The 20,238-nt window shown below is 30.4% G+C and overlaps 1 protein-coding gene and 1 long non-coding RNA gene across 3 annotated transcripts in view; both read right to left on the reverse strand.

Annotated features, from left to right (window-relative positions):
* Positions 1–1,691: 1,691 nt before the first annotated feature.
* LOC127291249 (uncharacterized) overlaps positions 1,692–20,238 on the reverse strand; it is a 102,885-nt gene continuing 84,338 nt past the window's right edge. For both annotated transcript variants that reach the window (XM_051320255.1, XM_051320254.1), the window contains one exon: positions 1,692–2,676. In XM_051320255.1, the coding sequence (XP_051176212.1) occupies positions 1,692–2,573 (882 nt within the window). In that variant the 5' untranslated portion in view covers positions 2,574–2,676. The remainder of the gene's footprint in view (positions 2,677–20,238) is intronic.
* On the reverse strand, positions 16,673–17,321 carry LOC127291254 (uncharacterized). The gene is made up of 3 exons (XR_007844572.1): positions 17,069–17,321; positions 16,836–16,993; positions 16,673–16,746 (listed from the first exon to the last, which is right to left on the reverse strand). It is a non-coding gene; the product is annotated as an uncharacterized LOC127291254 (long non-coding RNA).

Below are 20,238 nucleotides of genomic sequence, written 5' to 3' on the forward strand. Positions count from 1 at the left end.
TTTTCTTGGTCAAGAACTTTATTAAACAAATTTTCCAAAAAGAGAAACCAATTTTCTGGTAAATTTTTAAGAAAACTACAATTAATGTTGTCACATCCAGGGGACTTTGAATCCTTGAAACCTAAAATACTTTTAGTTATCTCCTGCTGTGTTATACTACAATCAAGAATCGGGTGTCTAATATATGGTGCGTCGAAGAAATTCACAACCTTGACAGGATATAATTCTCGCAAATACTGCCACCATACTGCTTCATCGATAGAATTATTTACAGAGTATTTGACTCTTCTCTTATTAACAATAAACCAGAAGTCTTTTGAATTCTTTGTCGCGGCGAGTTGATCAACGAGATTTTTATTGTAGGATCTTTTCTTTACAGGCATTAATTTTCTGTATACAGATTGTGCTTCAATAAATGCGGTTCGAAGAGAAACATTAAAACCTGAATCCCTATATGCTCGAAAAGTTACTCTTAGCAAGAATCTCGCATTGCGACATTCGTCGTCAAACCAAGGCTTACTCGTCATAGAATTAATATCGTGTTGCTTGACAATCTTCCTCATACCCAACTCAGTCGCAACCTCTGTAATTGTAGATACCATCAAATCATTCATAACGCCCGTATCCCCACCCGCGTCGACATCCAACTCCCCTCTCCATCTCATAATATCTGCGTATTCCTCAGCTTTAATAAAGTCAAATTTCAATTTTATAATCTGCGTACTCTGATTCGCAGACACCTGAGACGGGGAAGGGACGTCCAGGTAAACCGCTACGGGGAGATGGTCAGACAATGTATCCCACTCTAGTACCTCAAAGTCGCATAGGAAGGGCGAAGCAGACAGTGAACCCCACACCAAATCTATTACGCTAGAACCATTTCCCCCAATATGCGTAAACTGCGCTGGCACGTCACTCAATGATCTTCCATTACACAGAAAGAATTCATTTCCTTCCAAACAATCCACCAGCATTCGCCCTCTACTATTCACAGTTAAATCTTTTGATAATCTCGATGATGAAAAGGAACGGTTAGAAATCACATAATCATCATAAGAGTTTAAGTTCCCTACGCGACAGTTAAAGTTCCCCCCAACAATAATCGGAGTGTCGTTAAATGATGAACGCAACTCAAAAAGTTTACAATTAAAATTATTTAAAAAAGAACTAATATCCGACAATGGAGAGGTATATACAAGGACCAATAAAAAAGAGAAGTCATTGATTAAAACATTAATTACAATAAAATCAGACTCTGCTATGACTAACTGAGAAGAAAATATTTTCTTATCCAAGGCGATAATCAAACCTCCCTTTGCTCTCCCTCTGCTTGCCTCCCTGACTGATGGTATCTTGAAAATGCTCATAGTATCTGGAAGCCTTGGCACCATCGCACGACCATCCTCCAACCACGTTTCACATAAACACAAAATGTCGTGATGATGTATTTGGGGTTTTAAATCCTCAATGTTAGCGTAGCCGTGCGCATTCCAGAAAAGAATCCTGAATTTGGCACCAACTGATGAAGATACTTTACGGGAATCGGAGAAATGGCACCTAACTTGATGTATCTCTCGGGATGTTGATAGTTGACTCGTTGCGTGTTGGCTTCTCTGACTTTGTGAGTGATCGCGGAGTGCATCAAATTGAGATGTGCTCCTTCTTGAAGAATACACCTTTCCCTCTATTTGCTATTCTTTTCCTGGGACAACCGCCAAAGAATCGCGAATTTTGTCCGTTCGAAAAAACTGTGTTAAGGGTTTCATATCTTTGATTGCCTTGGGTTTAGTGGAACCTACAGAGCGCCCTCTCTTGACTTCTTTCTCCTGTTGTTTTAGTCTGCGCTTCTTCCTAGGTGTTGCGGTTATTCCTGTTGCCACTTCCTCTAAGTCTGACTCATCACCCCCCACCTCCATGTCCTCCTTCTCAGCAGCTGTGATAGTTTCAGATTCTCGTTGTAGATCTTTTACGGAGTAAGGTCTGTTTTCAATGATAAGATAACTTCCCCTTAATTTTGTTTCTTGTCCTTGCTCCCTCAATCTAGACTGAAATTGTAAGAGCAGCTTGCGCTCTCTTCTTTCATCTTCCGTGAGGTCATTGGAGATTGCTAGTCCCAGCTCGCGTAAATCCTTCGCGCTGCGAAACAGGAGTGATTTCCATCTCGGTGATGTAAAGCGCACCATTACGGGTCTCGTTCCACTGGACTTTCCGAATCTATAAATAGACTCGATGGCATGTTCCGGAATCTCCACTTTTATCGCCTTGAAGATCTCGGAAATCGAGAGATATAAGTTTTTATTGAACTTTTCCTCGTCTTGCAGTTTAAAAATTAAAAGATTTTTATTTCTTGACTCCCTCTCCATTGACAAAAGCCTTTTTTTCAGTAGGCCTACTGTTGTACATAAGTCGTCGTGTTCTGAAGCAAACTTCCGTTGGTCCTTTTTCATTTCATCGATATCTCTGCTCATAATGGAATACATTGACTTCAATGACTTGACTTCTTCGTTTGTATCAGTAACACCTGCGCTGATTTTCACTAACAGTTCTCTGTCAGAGAGTTTTTCGTCAGCCATTGTTATTGTATACACAGTGACCGTTCAAGGTTATTCAGTAACTATCGTTTCGAAAATTGTCACCAACAGGCACGCACCTCACAATTCACAAATATTCATCGGCCTGAAAACGAAACAAAACCAATGTATAAGATAAAAATACTAAAAAATGTGTGCAAGAAAAATTTGTACAAATTAAAAAATTTATGAAATAAAAACACATGTATAAACAGGGAAAAAAATGACGGACATATTAACCATAAAAATATTAATAATAAATATAATAAATAATTATTTATTTATTTATTCAAAGTATACGGGCAGTGCCCATTCGTACAGTGTACTATGATACGATAATCCTAATTTAAACAAAATTAATAAGCCGCGCTAACATTATTGTTCCCATCATACATAAAATTACGCAGTTCAATTATAAACTTATTTAAAGAAATACCAAAAAAGTTAACACTCATACTACACTGATTTGCCTCCTTACATAATCTGTTGATCACAGAATTGTTCAAATAGTTAGTTTTATTGAAAGGAATGTGAAACAATTGTTGATGTCTTGGAGATTTTAGGGTATATGCAAATAAAATAGACTCAGCAATTCTGCACAATTAATTATGCCGTTAATAATTTTAAACAAGAAAAGCATATCGGCGTATAAAAATCGCTGGGATAATAACGGAATATCAAATTTTGTATCTTAAGTCTATGTAGTCATGATTATGATAATCAATTGGTACACCAGTCTGTTTAGCCATAAAACGAAGAAATCTGTTCTGAACACGTTCGATATCAGTTAACAGGTAGCTCTGATAAGGTTTCCACAGTACAGAGACGAATTCAATTATAGGCCTAACTAGTGCGAAGTACAATTTTTTCAATACAAAAGGATTTCGAAAACATTTATTAATAATTAATTATTAACAAATAATTATTAATAAATAATTATCATTATTAATTGTTAAATAATAGTATTAATGACATAAAGATGCTATAAAGGTGACACCTTTATAGCACTGTACTGTCTATTGGAGCGAATGTGTCACGCTGCATTTATTCTTTAAAAATTGCATAACTTTTTTATTTTTTAATAAATTTTGTTGAAATTTTCCATAAAACTTTCTTGAATACCGAGGAACAACTTTCTCACTGGAAGTTTGATCAATTCAAAACTTCACCACAGACTTTTCCTCATCGAAAGTAAGAAAAATATATTACAGACAGGTCATTGTTTATAACAAAAAATAATTAAACAATAAATAATTTTTGAAGTTTTTATGATTTTTTCAGTTTCAGCAGACCCAAATGAACTTGTATAAAAAATTGCAAGTTAATTCATTAACATTTGACTTCAAAACAATGATTAATGTTTAAAAATGTAATTAAATTTGAAAAAAAAAATTTTGGTGTTTTTAATTTAATTAATATTGATTCTACAAAAAAAAGTATTAAGGAAAAAAGTTGTGTAACTCTAATTCAATAGTATTCTGCTTTTAATTTTAAAGTATTTTAGATAAATTTGATAGCAAAATGAATAAAAATTAAATATACATAATGTTAAAATAAAGAAAGTACGCTTTAGTTTCAAATAAACTAAAATTTGACATTATAGCATAATGCTATCAATTTTAAAATACTTGAAATTCGTTTGATAGTTAAAAGAAGTAAGATGAACACTACACAATGTTGGGAAGAAAGAGTATACTTTAGTTTTAAACAAATTGAAACTTGACTTTTATATCATGATGCTATCGTTTCAATTATATAAAATGTTACTTTTTTAAACAAATTATTAATTAAATAATTTCATTTTCTTAAAATTCTTTTGTACACATATTATGAAATTTCTTTGTTTTATACATTTACATACGCCCAAAACATTTCGGATTCTTAATTCATAAGTGCATTTTATACTCATTTAGTCGCATTTTATCGCATGTTACTTATTTCGGAAACCTAATTTCGAAGAAAATTTGAATGGACAAGGGATCGAAACCGAGTTCGCCGCGCACAAGCTAAAACCTGCAACCACTAACCTAACCAAACACTAAACACAAAAAAAATCTTCTCCATACTCTGAAAAAAAACCTTCTTGTGTGAAAGAGCTCTTATTGGTCAAGGCAAATGGAGGGCTATTTTAAAAAAGTTTTAGCTGGAATATTAGAATCTTCTTTTTCTAAATAAATGCAATACTTAGTTAAATATCGAAATAATATTGTAAAACTATAGACTTAGTAAAGAGGTTATTATCAAAATTAATAAAATTTTTTAAAATTATCAATTAAAAATTAATAAATTATTAAAAATTAAATTAAAAATTTTTTTTTTGATAATTTATAAAATTTTATCGATCACTTTAAGTCAAGGAATAAAATTTAATTTATACTTATAAGACAAAAATTTATTATTAATAAATGATTAAATTATTTTTTAAAGCCAAAAAATGTTATAATAATATTAATATTGTAAAATTACATTTGTAATATTGTAAGTAATTATTATTATAAATTAATTAAATTTTTTACCGAAAAATTTAGTTTTAAATTATCAACTAAAATGTAAATTCATTTTAATTTGTCAAATAATTTGTACACGGAGAAAATTTATTCTGTAACGATTACAGAACTGCACCGTACTGCTCGGACGAAGTGACCACTTTTGTGATGGTTACAAAGCAGTTCTAATATTTTTAAAAATAGACCTGCTTAAATTACAGAACGTATCTGTAAATTGTCATAAGCGCTCCTGTAATCGAGATTTTTTTTTGGTTTTGCAAACAGTGTTGTTTAGACTTGAAACGATTACAGAACTGGCTTGTAGCGCTTTGAGCAGTGACGTGTCGTGACGTCACGAGCTGATCGCGTCTATCGTCACAACGGCTCGCGACTAATCGCATCAAAAACATAAAGAGAAATAAAATCTCCGACATAATTTTATTTTTTAAAAATAAAATTTTTGACAACAAATTTATGGACTGTTATTCATTTTTATATCCCTGTTAAAATATATTAAATTATTAAGTAAATTTTAATATATATTTAATATTTTTATTTAATGAAAAATATAATTTTAATTAATTTATAAACATATATAGTATTCTTATATATAAATAATATATTTAAATATATTATAATATTATTTATTAGAAAATATAAATATCAAAAACAATTGCTTTAATTAAAATTTGTAATAAAATGAATTAGTTTATTTTAAAAATATAAGTAAAATACTACTTTCTTGCTATATGAAAATTGACCTTGTTAATCATAAGAAAGATAATAACAGTGAAAGGTTAATTTTTGTTAAATAAATAAAGTTTTGATTATTTATAAAGTTTCTCAGAAGCGCAAAAGAATTTCTGAAGTTAGTATATAAGAGCAGTTCAAAATATACTTTGTATCGCGGTTGTAATAGTGCGTGCGTATTAATAATGTGTTAGTTTAGGTTAGGATTATATATACAAGCGAGCGTATTGAAAATATATATGTGTGTGCAGTGTGAGTGAAAACAATACTCGAACGAAGGTGACTACGAAACCGGTTATACGTGAGTAAATTCGTAGAGAATATATATATATTTTTTTTGCTTCCGAGCGAATTAATGTTTGGAGCTGCAAAAATTACAGAACTGTCTGTGAATGGCACGTTCGCTCCGCGCAGTCGCAAGCGTCGCCAGAGTCATGCTAGGTCTTCCTTATTTTACAAGACTGATCTGTAATGAATAAGGCTACGCTCATATGTTTTTCCACTTCTAAACCTGTATTTATTAATATATACTTTTATTTAATTTTTAATGTTTATGGCATTTTGTCCGAGCAGTACTGTACCAGTTCTGTAATCGTTACAGAATAAATTTTCTCCGTGTATAATTGAGATTTAATCAATATCCATTAAATTAAAATAAACTTTTTATATTAAACCAATGGAATAAAAGTTAAATAAAAAAATATTAAAATTGACACATCCCGTGTAGAAAATGAAAACTGGTCTTACCTTGGTGCTATCTATTTTGCCCTATTATTAACTAGGTCCAAGTTTGGCATTCTAGCTTGGTCCTACAATGTTTTGTGATGCGATTTTAGCCTGGTCCTAACTTGGGTGCCTAGTTAGAACCAGTTTTAATAATAAATAATAAATAATCTAAAAAATTAATTTTAACCACAATTAATACTAACCTTCTAAAAGGAATATCCTGTAAGTTTTAAATTAAATTCTGAGAGTTGAATTAAAATTTGAACTCTACGGGAATCGAATCCCAGACGCATGACCTAACAGACCTAACGAACGCTTTAACGACCGCGGCTACAGAACCTAATTAGATATTTTTATTTGATTTGTCTATATAAATTTTCACTATATATTTTTAATTCTATTTTACAAAAATACTTAAAATCATCCAGAACTTTCACTGTTAGTGTTATATGTTGTCAAATAATGGATTTAAAACATTATGCTGCATTGTTTAATTGTTTAAACAATTTATTGTTATTTATTTTAACTTTTTTTGTAGTGCACCTTGAAAGATGCAGTTTTTCCCTAATTTTATAATAGGAAAAAATACTGCATTTTTCTAGGAAAATTATAAAAAATGTTAATAAATAGAAATAATTATTTGTTTAAACAATTTAACATAATAGTTGTTGCAAATTTAATTCTATATTTTATTTTATTTATAACCTTTAAATTAATAACTATCTATGTATATTTAAAAAAGCTATAAATTATGAACAATAAATTGTTTAAACAATTGTTTAAACATTTCCGAAATGAAACTACGTTCATAGCCTTATATAATTCTCTAATATTATCGAAGTTTAGATATGCTTCCTCTGTGTGGAATCCTTATTTTGAAAAGTATAAATTGGAACTGGAACGAGTCCAAAAGCGTTTTTTAAAATGTTTGGCGTTTAAGGAGGATGGTTCGTACCCCTTATCTGGCTCAAACTACATTAGTTTATGTAACAGATTTCATTTTAAAACTCTAGCTGCTAACAGAATTTTTGATGATATTATTTTTTTATTAAAGATATTGAACTCGCAAATTCATGCGCCTGAACTACTACTGCAAATACCTTTTAGAATACCGAGATTACACTCTAGAAATGACAAACCGTTCTACCTCTCAGCACCTACCAACACAAATGGTGAAGTTGCCCCAATATATTTTGCATGTAAGCATGTAAATATATTGGTGTCGAAAATTCAACCTGATTTGGACTTGTTTTTTTCATCGAAATCTAAGTTTATTGAGACGCTTAATGCATATGTAACCGATTCTTAATATGTTATTTTTTGTGTTAATTTCTAATTTTTTTTGTGGAAATTATATGTACCACACCTAAATTTAAACAACTTACTTTATCATTTCGTCACCCATTTATGGTCCAATTAGGACTGCGGGTGTATATGTAGATAAATAAATAAAATAACTAAACAAATAAAAATTCATATCTAAGAGGATCCGTGACGTGTGCAAGAGGGCAATGTACGAATGTTTGAATCATACCTTTCTATTTTTATTTTAATTATATGTAAAATTAATATTTGTTTATTTATTTATTTATTACAACTCCAGATACCGAAATCCTGTTAATAAGGACTATAAATGGGTAACGAAAAGATGTTACAAAAAAACTTAAGAACTATAAAAAAAAATCTAAAAGAGTGCGAAACAATGTCACGTCGCCGTGCCATTTGGTGTTATTCATTTATATAATTATCAATGTAGTATTCGAGAGTAGTAGTGAATTCTTTAAGAGATGAAAAAAAATATCCAAATCCGGTCTCATTTTCGAATACAGTTGATTAATATGTTTACATGCAAAAAAAATCGGTTCAGTGTAACCAATCACACATGTCGGAGGTGTGAGATAAAAAGGTTCAAAATTGCGCGAAACAATTCTTGGAATACGCAAATTGATGGTAGACAGAATCGAAGGTGCATATAATTGAGAATTAAGAAATTTAAATAAGAAAATCGTTGCAGACAAAATTCGCTTTTCCTCAATAGGCCGGAAATTAAATCTCTTACACAAACATTTATAATCAGAGCCACGCGCCGGATATACGCCATCAGATTTAAATGCGAGATATTTCAAAAAAATGTTCTGTACTTTCTCGAGCTCGTCATTATATTTTTGAAAACATGGATTAGCAATAACATAAGCATAGGTAAGACGAGAAAGAACAAACGAATCATACAGTGTAGTTAAAGTTGATCGATTTTCAAAAGATTTCGTGGCTCTGAAAAGAAAACCTAGAGCTTTCGAAGCTGACGCAACTACCTTGGAAATCTGTTCATTAAAGGACAACCTATCATCAAAGATGACACCGAGGTCACAAGATGAAAACACTCTTTCAAGATCAGTATTATCAATTTTATAAGTAGTATAAGTAGGGTTACTACTTCTAGTAAAAGATAAGACATGGCACTTAGATATATTTAGAAGAAAGTAATTAGAAGTAGACCATGAAACAATTTTAGACAAATCATTTTGAAGGGAAATTGAGTCGGTGGGGCCATGTATAAAAAAAAAGTTTAACGTCATCTGCAAAAATTAAAATATAATAATCTACTGTTTGATCGTTATCGTTGATATAAATGCTAAAAAGAGGCGATCCCAATGAGGAGCCTTGTGGTACACCTGAATGAGGAAAAACTGTATAAGAAGTGTATTGACCTATTGACACTCGGTGTGATCTATTTAAAAGGTAGTTTAAAATTAAAATTTTAAGGTTATGAGGCAAACCAAGATTAGACAATTTAGAAGAAATAATATCATGTTTAATCGTATCAAAAGCTTTAGAGAAGTCCAAATAAATAACGTCGACCTGTAGACCTTGCTGTAGTGCTGAATTGACGATTTGAGTAAAAATGGTTAAATTGGTTATAGTAGATCGATTACGAATGCATCCATGTTGTTCATCAATTATCACTTCTGATAAAACAGTTTGAATTATATTAAGAATGGCACGTTCAAAAACTTTAGCAAAATTCTGAATAATAGCGATAGGTCTATAATTAATTACAAGTGACTTCTCCCCGGCCTTATAAATTAGAATAATCTTAGCAGCTTTCCATGCATGAGGAAAGATTCCAGTTTTTAAAGCAATATTAAAAATTTTAGTTAGAGGGTTTGCCAAGATAGTTGCACAGTCCTTAATTATAAAACTTGGAATATTATCTGGGCCCGAAATGAAATTAGGTTTTAACATCTTTGCAGCCTTAAGCACTCGTTCATAATCAAGAAAAAACAAATCATTACCAAAGTAATGGGCGTTATCAACAGAAACAGGGCTCTAATTAGGATAACTAGTAGCTCTAGTATGACTAGAAAATAAATCAGCAAAAGCATTAACAATAGAATCAGGAGTGTTCAACGTGACATCGTTAAGAAACATAATTTCAGGCATTTTAGCTTTTTTCTTATTTCTGTTAACAAACTGCCAAAACTCCCTCGGATTAGACTTGAGATTATTCTCAACGGATTTAATATACAAAGTATGGTTTTTTTTAATACGTTTGTGTAGAGATGCTGAAATAATTCTAAGCTGTGTGTCGTAGTAGTCATAAGCGAACTTGCGTTTTTTCAACAAAGCATGTTTAATATTGATATCGTCTATAATCGATTGATCAAACCACGGTGGAAAACGACGCTTATGTGTAAAAGATTGTTTGAAACGCGGAATAAATTTACAAAAAGCCTCATTAATAATGGATAAAAATTCACTACATGTTAGATTTACATCGGAAAATAGATTCAGGTGTGACCAATCGATGTTAGACAAATGAACGTAGGATTGATTGTTTATTGATTGTTAATTGATAAATATACATTTATTAGTTATCAATTAATAAATGGGTATTCAATAAGGAAAAAATAAGAAATGCGAAACATTAAATTTTACTTTTATCGTAATTTATAATAATTAGTTTTATTAAATAAAAATTGCTTTAAATAAATTATAATTAAAATCTTGTAATTAAATTGTTAAAATTAAAATCTTTTCCTTTTCTTGAATATATTCTTTTTATAAATTCAAGTTCCCAAAAATGGGCCTGATAATATTATCTTTATCATAAAAGTGGAGTGGGTATCGTTCCCTTTAAAAACCAAGGGAAGTCCCATTAGAAGTCAGTTAAAAAAATTCTTCAGTTCAGTTCAAACCTTTTAGTTCAATTTTTTATCAAGTACATAAAATTCATTTCTAAAAAAAATACAAGTATAAAAAAAATATTCTTCATAAAAGTATCCAGTATTATCATTGCTACAAAATCCCAATTTTAAAGAATTTCATTTATAAAATTAATATTAATATAAAAAAGGAATATATTCAAACAAAGGAAAAACTAATATTCAACAACACACTGTAAAAAAAACAACAATCAATAAAAAAGTAAGTGAATCAATAATAAAATTTATTTGATTATCATTTCTTTTCTATTTCTATTTTCTGTTCCCTGATAGTATTGGTACAATAACTTAAGTTGGACCCATATTATGAACATCACATTTTGGTTAGGACCTTTTCCAAATTTTGCCGATTCAATTTAAGTTGTATCGACAAAATTTAATCCATATATTTTCCAATTTCCTTTTTTCTAAAAGAAAACTTAAATTATAAAACTATTCCCAAGTTAGAGGACAATGCGTTCCTGTCTTGATATAATCAAATTAAATACTTTGCTTTGTGCATCCTAGGATATAACACAACAAATATAACTATGGAAAAATGTCTTTAAATATTTATTGCAAATTAATAAATAATTAAAATCATATAAATTTTATCAATTAATTAAATAAGTATTATCTGAGAATATTTTACAAATCCTAAATTTAATCACTTTTTTTCATAAAAAATTTTCTAACACTTAACTAGATGTTCTAGGTAAGTCCAAGTTAGAACCAGTCAAGAATATATAAATAGGGGCTGCCAAGGTAGGACCAATGTTGGGCCAACAATTATTTTAGGCATACGTTGGTGATTTCTACACTTGATGAATTAAATTCAATTTAAATCCAATATAAAATTATATAAAATTGATTGAATAATATACAAATATTATGAAAGGCAAATAATAAATATTACAATGGGTGACAACATAAACGTGAAAGTTTTATTTTTCTTTTGAATTTAAATGTTTGTAACTTGTAATTTGACACTGTAATCAAATTTTTTGATAATATTACAAATATGCAATGTTTTACATTTGACTATGTAAGATACATAAAAATTAAGGAGCACGAAAAAAATATTTTTAAAGTACAAATGATTTAGAGTAAAAATATGTAATATACGTAGATTGAATAAAATAATAAAATTTCTCTTCAACCTTCAAACAACAAATAAATACAATTTAAACACATTACTCCTTAAATGCGAATAAAATGTACTATATCAACATATTGAACGCTATTTTATATTATTTCAAAAACGTATAAAATATTTAAACATTTTAAACACAACACATTTAACTTATTAAAATCACAATTAGTTTTCTTAACGATTTTAATGAACTACTATGGAACTTCCATTTTTATGAAATAGTACACTGAGAGACCTTTTGCATCGCATCAGAACTACGTGTGTGACTGCAGCGCCACAATAGGTTTTGGTGCGCTGGATTCTAAATTTTGTATCGTGACTGCCCAAAAATGAAAATGAACCTTTCGGCGGTCAATTTTTTGGACAGATACGCTCCAAAAATTGTACGGCTGCAGACCAAAAACGTAGTTTCATAGCTGACCGCTAGAATGCTCCGCAGCCGTCTGTCGAAAGTCTGTAACGGTGCAAAAGGTCTCTCAGTGTAGCAATATAATACTTATTATTAAACAGTCTATGCATTCCCGTGGTTTTATATGATAAAAGACATTTCTGCGAAATGAATTCCCAATTTTGAGTATTTTGAACCTCAAATGCTTGTTAATAAGTCATAAACTTTAAAATTTTAATTTGTTTATATAAGAAGTAAGCTTCGTGTAGTTCACTAACCACTATATACGCAATTATTCCAAAACAGGGTTGAACTTTTGTTCCACTGATTGTTATAATCATATCTCTTTGGTATCTAGTACCGCAATACTCAATCCAACCGGTTAATGACCATTTCTTTGTATCAACGTGCGGAATGACATGTTTAAAGGATTCGTAATCCTCAATTTCATTCAAGCCTTTGCATAAAACAACAACTAATACTAATCGTTCTTCAAAAGCTGTACATTTAAGAAATTGGTAATTTGGATGCAATTGCTGCTTCAACGATATCGAAAACGCAGGATGAACACGAGATCTTATTTTCTTGATGTTTGGCTTCGAATTTTCTTGTTAAAATGGATTTTAATGGCCCAATTTTTCGTATTATATTAGGATAATGAATTAAAAAGTGACTTTTCGGCGTTAATTTAATTTTAAGTTTTTTACATAAACGGTGATGTTTTGAAATAAGACGTTCTAATTTTTGTACATCTTCTGCAGTAAATTCTGGGGCATAAATAATCAAAACAATTTCTTGAAGTAACAATAATAAATGCCAATATTTGTCGTTGTCTAAAACAAGAAGGCAAATCAGTAGAGGAAGATACTAAACAAATGTCAGCATTTCGGTTGCAGTGTACATAATTTGCCCATTTTCTAACCATTCATTTCTAATCTAAATCTAATCCATTCTAAAAAATCGAATTTTGTCATTTACAATTTCTAAAGTGATAGTTGGATACTCTTTTAGAAGATGGCACACAATATTTCACTTCGAAGAATTCCCAACATTATCTGGATCAAAAGCATAATTTTCGAATGATTTAAAACTAATTAATTGCTTAATAGTACATTTCTCTCGTATGCCTCTTGTCTTTGTTTTCACATCAGAATTATAATTTTCCCCTGTTCGCATAAGTGTAGAATTTTCCACGACAAGACTTTGACGCTGTTCTTTATCAGTTATGCATCCTCTACAATTATAGTTAGAATTAAAACCTTTAGTATTACCTAATGCACTACATTTTCACTCCCAAGTTATCTCCTGCAAAAATAAACATTGCAAATTTGACGGTTATATGTTCACCATTAATAGTAATATTGATGCCAGTCGTTTCTAACTCAGTGAGCTGTTCGAGTAATTTCCAAAAAATTTGTTCGTTATCACATTCATCATAATCTTGCGTGTTATGAAGTTGTGCAAGGAATATATTCTCTAAAAGACTTGCAAATTCGTCTGGAATGCAATCTATTGTAAAGGTAAATCTATTGTAAAGTAAACAGCCCCCATTTTATGAAAACCTCGATGAGTTCCAAGCGGATTATTTATTTCAAAATCGTCAAAATAAACAAGAGAAAATCACTGTTTCTGGTATTTTTTGTTTTAACTTCTTCCACAAAGTTCCTTGTACGACAGAAATAATTTTCTCGATTTTTTCAGCTTTCTCAATGAACGATAAAGTTGCATTACAGACTCCAGGAAGTTCCAAGAATTTTTTTAATACTTTTTTAATAGGTATATAGGAAATAGTTTGAGATTTTCAAAATAACCCAGAGATCGGTGTTCCGTTTCATGATCTATAAATCCGTTCTGAAAAATGTCAGACATTTGATTTAAATTTTCGGATTCTAGTGTTTCATTCGGAGTATGTATAGATTTTAATATTCCAATGTGATCAGTAATAATTTTTACATCGCTAACAATTTCTTAAACTAAAGATCGAGGTACAGATAAATTTGCATACATTTTTGCAACAAATAGACGCACACTTTTCGACAACATTCCAACAAATTGTCGTGGTGTGATACTCTGTGATTTCGCTTTAAAAATTTCACTATTCGTCGAATCAACAGGGCAAGAAGAATCAATCATTGAACTAGAGTTTGATAAAGTTGGAGCCAGATCGTCTGCCATATCCATACGCTCAGATGAAGAAGATTCTAATTGTGGGCGCGAATTAAATATTTCTTAAAAGGATTCACATAAAAAAAACTCGAAAACATTTCTCTTGTTTACAACGAAATGTGGAATTAATAGTGGTATGCTTACATTTCCAATGATTGATAAAAACAACTTCTGTTGTACATGATTCAAAGCATAATGGACAGTGATGGATTATGACTTTAAATTAGAATACAGCTCAAAATTTAAACGCAAGTCGTGCAATTCAAACACGTTGTTTTTCAAAGTAAAATGTTAGATACAATATCAACATTTTAAAGGCTATTTAACATTACTTCAGAAAAACAATTATTTAAACAAAAAAAAATTTTAGTGTTAAAACTACAAAATTTTGTTTAAACACTTAATATAAATTGCTATTATTTGTTTTTCTATTTAATAGAACTACAGGCAATCCCCGCAACCTGCATATTTCGCAACTTGACCATCCCCGCTACTTGACCATTTCGTATCTTCGCAACCTGACTAAGAATAGTGTCAGTTCTCGTACGCGAACAGTGCTGTATGTATACATAGTGTCCAGTGGTCAAATTTTAGTGGTATCAGTTTTATATAAATTTATTAAAACGAAAATATTTTTGAAAATTGAGTATTTTGTAAACGAAAGTAATTATTTTTAATTAATTAAAAACATTTTATAATAATTTAAATTTTAATGTAAATATAAAAGTCCTAATTAATAATTACATAATTTTAATAAAAATAAATTATTTAATAATTATTTATTTAGTTATTGCTGTTTAACAGTCAAAAAATAATTCATTCTATTTTTACTAATAGAAAATTATTTATAATAATATTAAGAATTCAAATATAAATTGAATTCATTTTTCGTCTATTTTGTTTTAATTTTTTATCAAGCTGATATAATGAATATTCATTAACATTGTAATTATTAATTATATATGAATTACAATATTACTTCTATATTACAACGTAACGATATAAATTATCATATTCAAAATAATGTTGTCCTGAAATCATTGGTTTTTAGTAGTTGGGGAAGATGGTCAGGTTACGAGTTTGAGAAGGGGGGAAAATTCTGGAAAATAGTCAGATTGCGGGGATTGCTTGTAATATAATACTTTATATTCAACAGTTGAAAAATTCCCATTGTTTTATATGATTAGAGGAATTTCCACGAAATAATTGCCCAATTTTTATCACCTTTAACTTCTAAACCTTTTAAACGAGTCATAAATGTAAGAGGAATTTATTCTGCACTAAAATTCCTGATGTCGGTTAGACAAAAGGATCAAAAGCCAAATGTGTTGACTTGCGGGCGGGAACTACAATTAAAAACATAAAAGGATTTAAAACAAACATCAATTGCTTTTATCACAGATTCGACTTCGTATTTTACGTCATCGATAATCACGTAAACACTTTGCACTGGATTTAATTCTGGACCAACGACAAGAATAGAAGGTCGAACTTTTAAACCCAGGGATGGGTAAATGTCGCAAACTCAAGGTTTGCTACGTATGATACCTAAAATGTGTAGTATACGTAACAAATTGTCGCAAACATCGCAAACCATATTATAAATATAACCTCACTTTTTGGATGTCAACTCGAACTCGCCTCATCATCATAAAAGCCTAAGCAGAATATCTTCGGGAAAGACGTTTGCGAACGTGAAACATGAGTTAGAAAAGGACAGAGATATATTCGTATCCTTTTCTATCTCATGCATCTCGTTCGCGAACGACTTTCGCGAATCTATTGTGCGTTGGCCTTATCAGATAAATTATAATAATGTCTCAGGCAACTCAGGTAAATAGATCTACTGGTAAATATAAAGAGATGAAATATTCTTTAAATAATAATTTATTGCACTTCAGTTTAATAATTTTTATTAAGTTATAAGTGTTTTTATATGTCTTTACTCTTTACTTTGAATTTCTATAATCCTACAAAAAAATCTCGTCAATGCTTCTGAAAAATTAAATATAGATCTTTTTGATTTTTAGAAACAATCAAATCAATCAAACAAAAATTCAAAGACTAAGCACATAGCGGAACCAACTAGATTGAGGTTATATTTGCTTCTGACCATTACGAGTGCCTACGTCATGAAATGTAACAAACGTTGTGTAGCAAACTGGACAAGTTGTATACACATGTAACATACGTAGCAAACTTAGGTAACATACATGAAGTATGATACTTACCCATCTCTGTTTAAACCTTTCGCGCTCATAGCCGTCTTAAAGTCCTTGCAAATCCGAGTAATATCGTCAATAGTCTAAAAAATTGAATATAATGAATGAATGAATATAATATAAAATTTAGTATCAAAATATTTATTCTCTGGAATACATTTTTGAAAATTACTGTAATTTAATAATATTAAGTCACCGCGGCATATTGGACAGTACTTTCTTCTGACTCTAACATACTGTATTTCCAATCATTTTTATTTGGTTTGCGTTGTCTTCCTTTGAGAGCAACAAGGAATGATAAAAGACGTAGTTGAATTACTGCTTTGTTATCTATGAAAAGTTAATGATTTAATTTAAAAGTGTGTCAATTTTTTAATTAGTTCGCCGAGAAAATAATTGTAATACATTCTATTTCACATGTGTAGAGCAAGTTTAATAAATGACGAATCCGAGCATCTTTTTTTTGTCGAATCAAGAGGACAAACTGTTTGAACTTTTTCAAAAAATTCGGACCATTCATCTGCAGCGTCGTAATTTATTTCATCGTCAGTGAATTTAAACTGTGAAAAATCTTGTAGAATTAATTTGTGCGCTTCAGGATGATTTAAAATTGGACACTTTTGATAAATTTAGACTAGATTTTTTTTCCGTTCAAGAATTCCACTTCTCGAATATCAGAAGTAACTTGCCAGTGACGGACTATAAGATCCCACTGTGATCTATTGTTTCTCAGCCAATTAAGACTTATTTCAACAGTTTCTTAAAAAAATACGCTTTGTATATTATGAACATTAATAATAATTTATAATTTTACAAATTTACACGGAGAAACTTTAAGTATTACTTTTTCTTAAACTCACTATGTATTTTTAGTAAATTGACTACTAAAGTGGGAAAAAACTGCAAAGATATCAATTTTTCTTAGTCTGACTACTAAAATTTGGCATTTGATCGAAAATTAAATTTCACGAAAAAACATATCGTCGAATGTCAATTCAAGCAGTCACCCTTCACGGTGGGTCTGAGTAAAGTTCAACCAAAAGAAGCTTGCGTATCAAAATTTCTTCTTGATTTCTTTTTTAGGATTTACTGTTATAACATCAATTATTTATTTACTTGGGATAATGTTAGTTAAAAAACAGTAACTTTAAATTAAAGAAATTAAAAAAGAACAAATATATTACTGTGCACAAACAAGGTTAAACAACCTTTTACAAAAATTGCATAATTTTTAAAATGAATGAAAACTATTATATTCGCAAACAGCATGTAATAGTCTATTCGTATATTCGCTGTGTTCTTTGGAAACTTTGTATTTTGTCCAAACTGTTTTAAAATCGGAGTGAACAGACTCCATTGCCTGTTCACTATAGAATCCAAGTCCTGCTTTCATTTCATTACAGAAGTCTGTTACGCAATGTAATCGAAATGCCTAAATTTAAGTATCTACTTCTGAAGTTTTCTATTGTTTCCTCAAAGTTGGGATCCAGGTGATTACTGAAACACGTTTTTGTTACAGCTCTGAAATCATCGAAGGTTTTTACGTATTTCAAGCATTCTTTTTGACTGATCTCACGCAACAAATCTACTTTTTCAAAAGTTTTTTACAAGAGTTTCCATTGAATCCAGAATTGCCGTAAGTTATTTCTCGTTGGACGTTGCATAATCTCGCCCATTTTGTAGCATCATCTTCGAATTCAGCTAGCAATTTATCGAATAAGGTATTTACAACACCCAGCAATAAATGTAATTCAGGCGGAGGAATAATCTGAAGAAAGGTTTTATCTTCATTCGAAGTGAAAACTGGTGGATGAATGCAATTGCAAAAGTTTTTAGCTTTTTCTTTTCGAGATCCTGATTCACACCAAAGATTATAAATTTGCATAATATTGCCCAAAGTTCTGTAAATTCCACGTTCATCAAGATTTCCTTTCTTCGCATAACACCAAGTACATGGATATGAACTGCTATGGGACATTATACCTACCAAGATATTTGCGAGTTTTAAATCAGTTGCGATAGTCCCTTGGAAGTTATGAATTTTAATGATAGACTATAGCAACAATACATTCTGATAATTTTCCTGAGCACACTGTACTAGTGCTAAGACAAGCAACTTCTTAACGCCAGAATCCTTAAACTTTTTTGCAGAAATGCCATCATTATATCGTTGACGACATCCACTCAGTTCTTCCTTTTTTTCAGTAGATTGGATCGACAAACATACTTTTAAAAAACTGCCACCTCCATCAATTCCAAATTTTAAATGGTATTCTGACAGCTGACGTGTTTCTTTAATATGCTCGATGAGGCCCTCCAGATTAATGCAATAAGCAATCGTTTGCTCTTCTTCTGAGACCTTATTAGAATTGACTCTGGAAAATTTAAATGTTTCACAAGCGAAATACTGATCGACGATATGGCTTTTAGCGGATAAGATTTTCTTAAGATGAGGTTCAATGATCTTCCTATCTTTTGTAGCAACACGAATAGCCGCAGCAATCCTAATTATTTTGTTCTGACTTAAATGGAAACTATTTTTAATTTTCAAAAAGTCTTCTGCAGTAAGCAGTGCTTGTTTTAATGGATTTTCAACTGCGCTTTGCCCAATAGTGACTCGAAGTTGCTGACCACCTTTAGCTTGAGTTAATGAGAGCTTTGTTGTAATTTCTTGTTTCCCACTAGATTTTTTCTTTAATAGCGACGATGCAACTTGCTCTTCAACTTTTGGACCACACTGTTCTATGCAATTTGTCAAATTTTCCAGGCGACTAGTCAAATTGCATTTGTGAGTCAAACCTCTTCCAATCAAAGAAAAGCAGTAACTGCAACGTTTTTCAATAACAGGTGTTGCTGAAACTTGTTTGTCTAAAAGAGGATTTAGATATGTAATTGATAATAAAATAATTTTAAAAACACATATTTTTTGATAAAAAAATTTATTAACGCAAAATGAGCTGAATAATTGAAATTTTTTATTCTGGGGGTTATTATTATTATTCATATTATTATTATTATTTTTATTATTATTATTTACCTAAGATTTGTATATTTGAAATATCCGATAGCATTTTCTTTCGATCAGGCAAAACAACTTTTGTGAAATTTCCTGACTTTGGAGTGTTTGCTAATTGACAAATATAGCAATCACACACAGTGCAACTTTTTGATCTCGTTTTCTTCATAACTTTAATGTCAGAAAAGTTTGGTAACGTAACTCGATTGTTCTCAATATCTTCTTGTGAAATTCTGTATAAATCTCTTTGGCAGCCGGAACATACAACAGAAGGTAACCTAATGTCCTCAGGCTCATATTCGGTAAATTTCTTTATCCTAGCTTCGAGTTTACCTTGCTTAATCACCGGAAACATTTACTTTGCTTTGCCAAAACATAATAAGCAAATTTGTTGCCTATTTTCCTCATTCGTTTTTGCGTGATTTTTTGACATTTTCTTTCATATTATTACGAAAATACGAACAGACGCATAAAACGCTTGTAACAAACTTTGCATGTGAAAATAATATCGATCTTCATTTTTTTTATAATTTTGACTCTCAATGAACAGTATATATAT

This window comes from Leptopilina boulardi, unplaced genomic scaffold (genome assembly GCF_019393585.1).
Source record: "Leptopilina boulardi isolate dan_hultmark-lab unplaced genomic scaffold, ZJU_Lbou_2.1 LbouV2_13, whole genome shotgun sequence".
NCBI lineage: Eukaryota > Metazoa > Arthropoda > Insecta > Hymenoptera > Figitidae > Leptopilina > Leptopilina boulardi.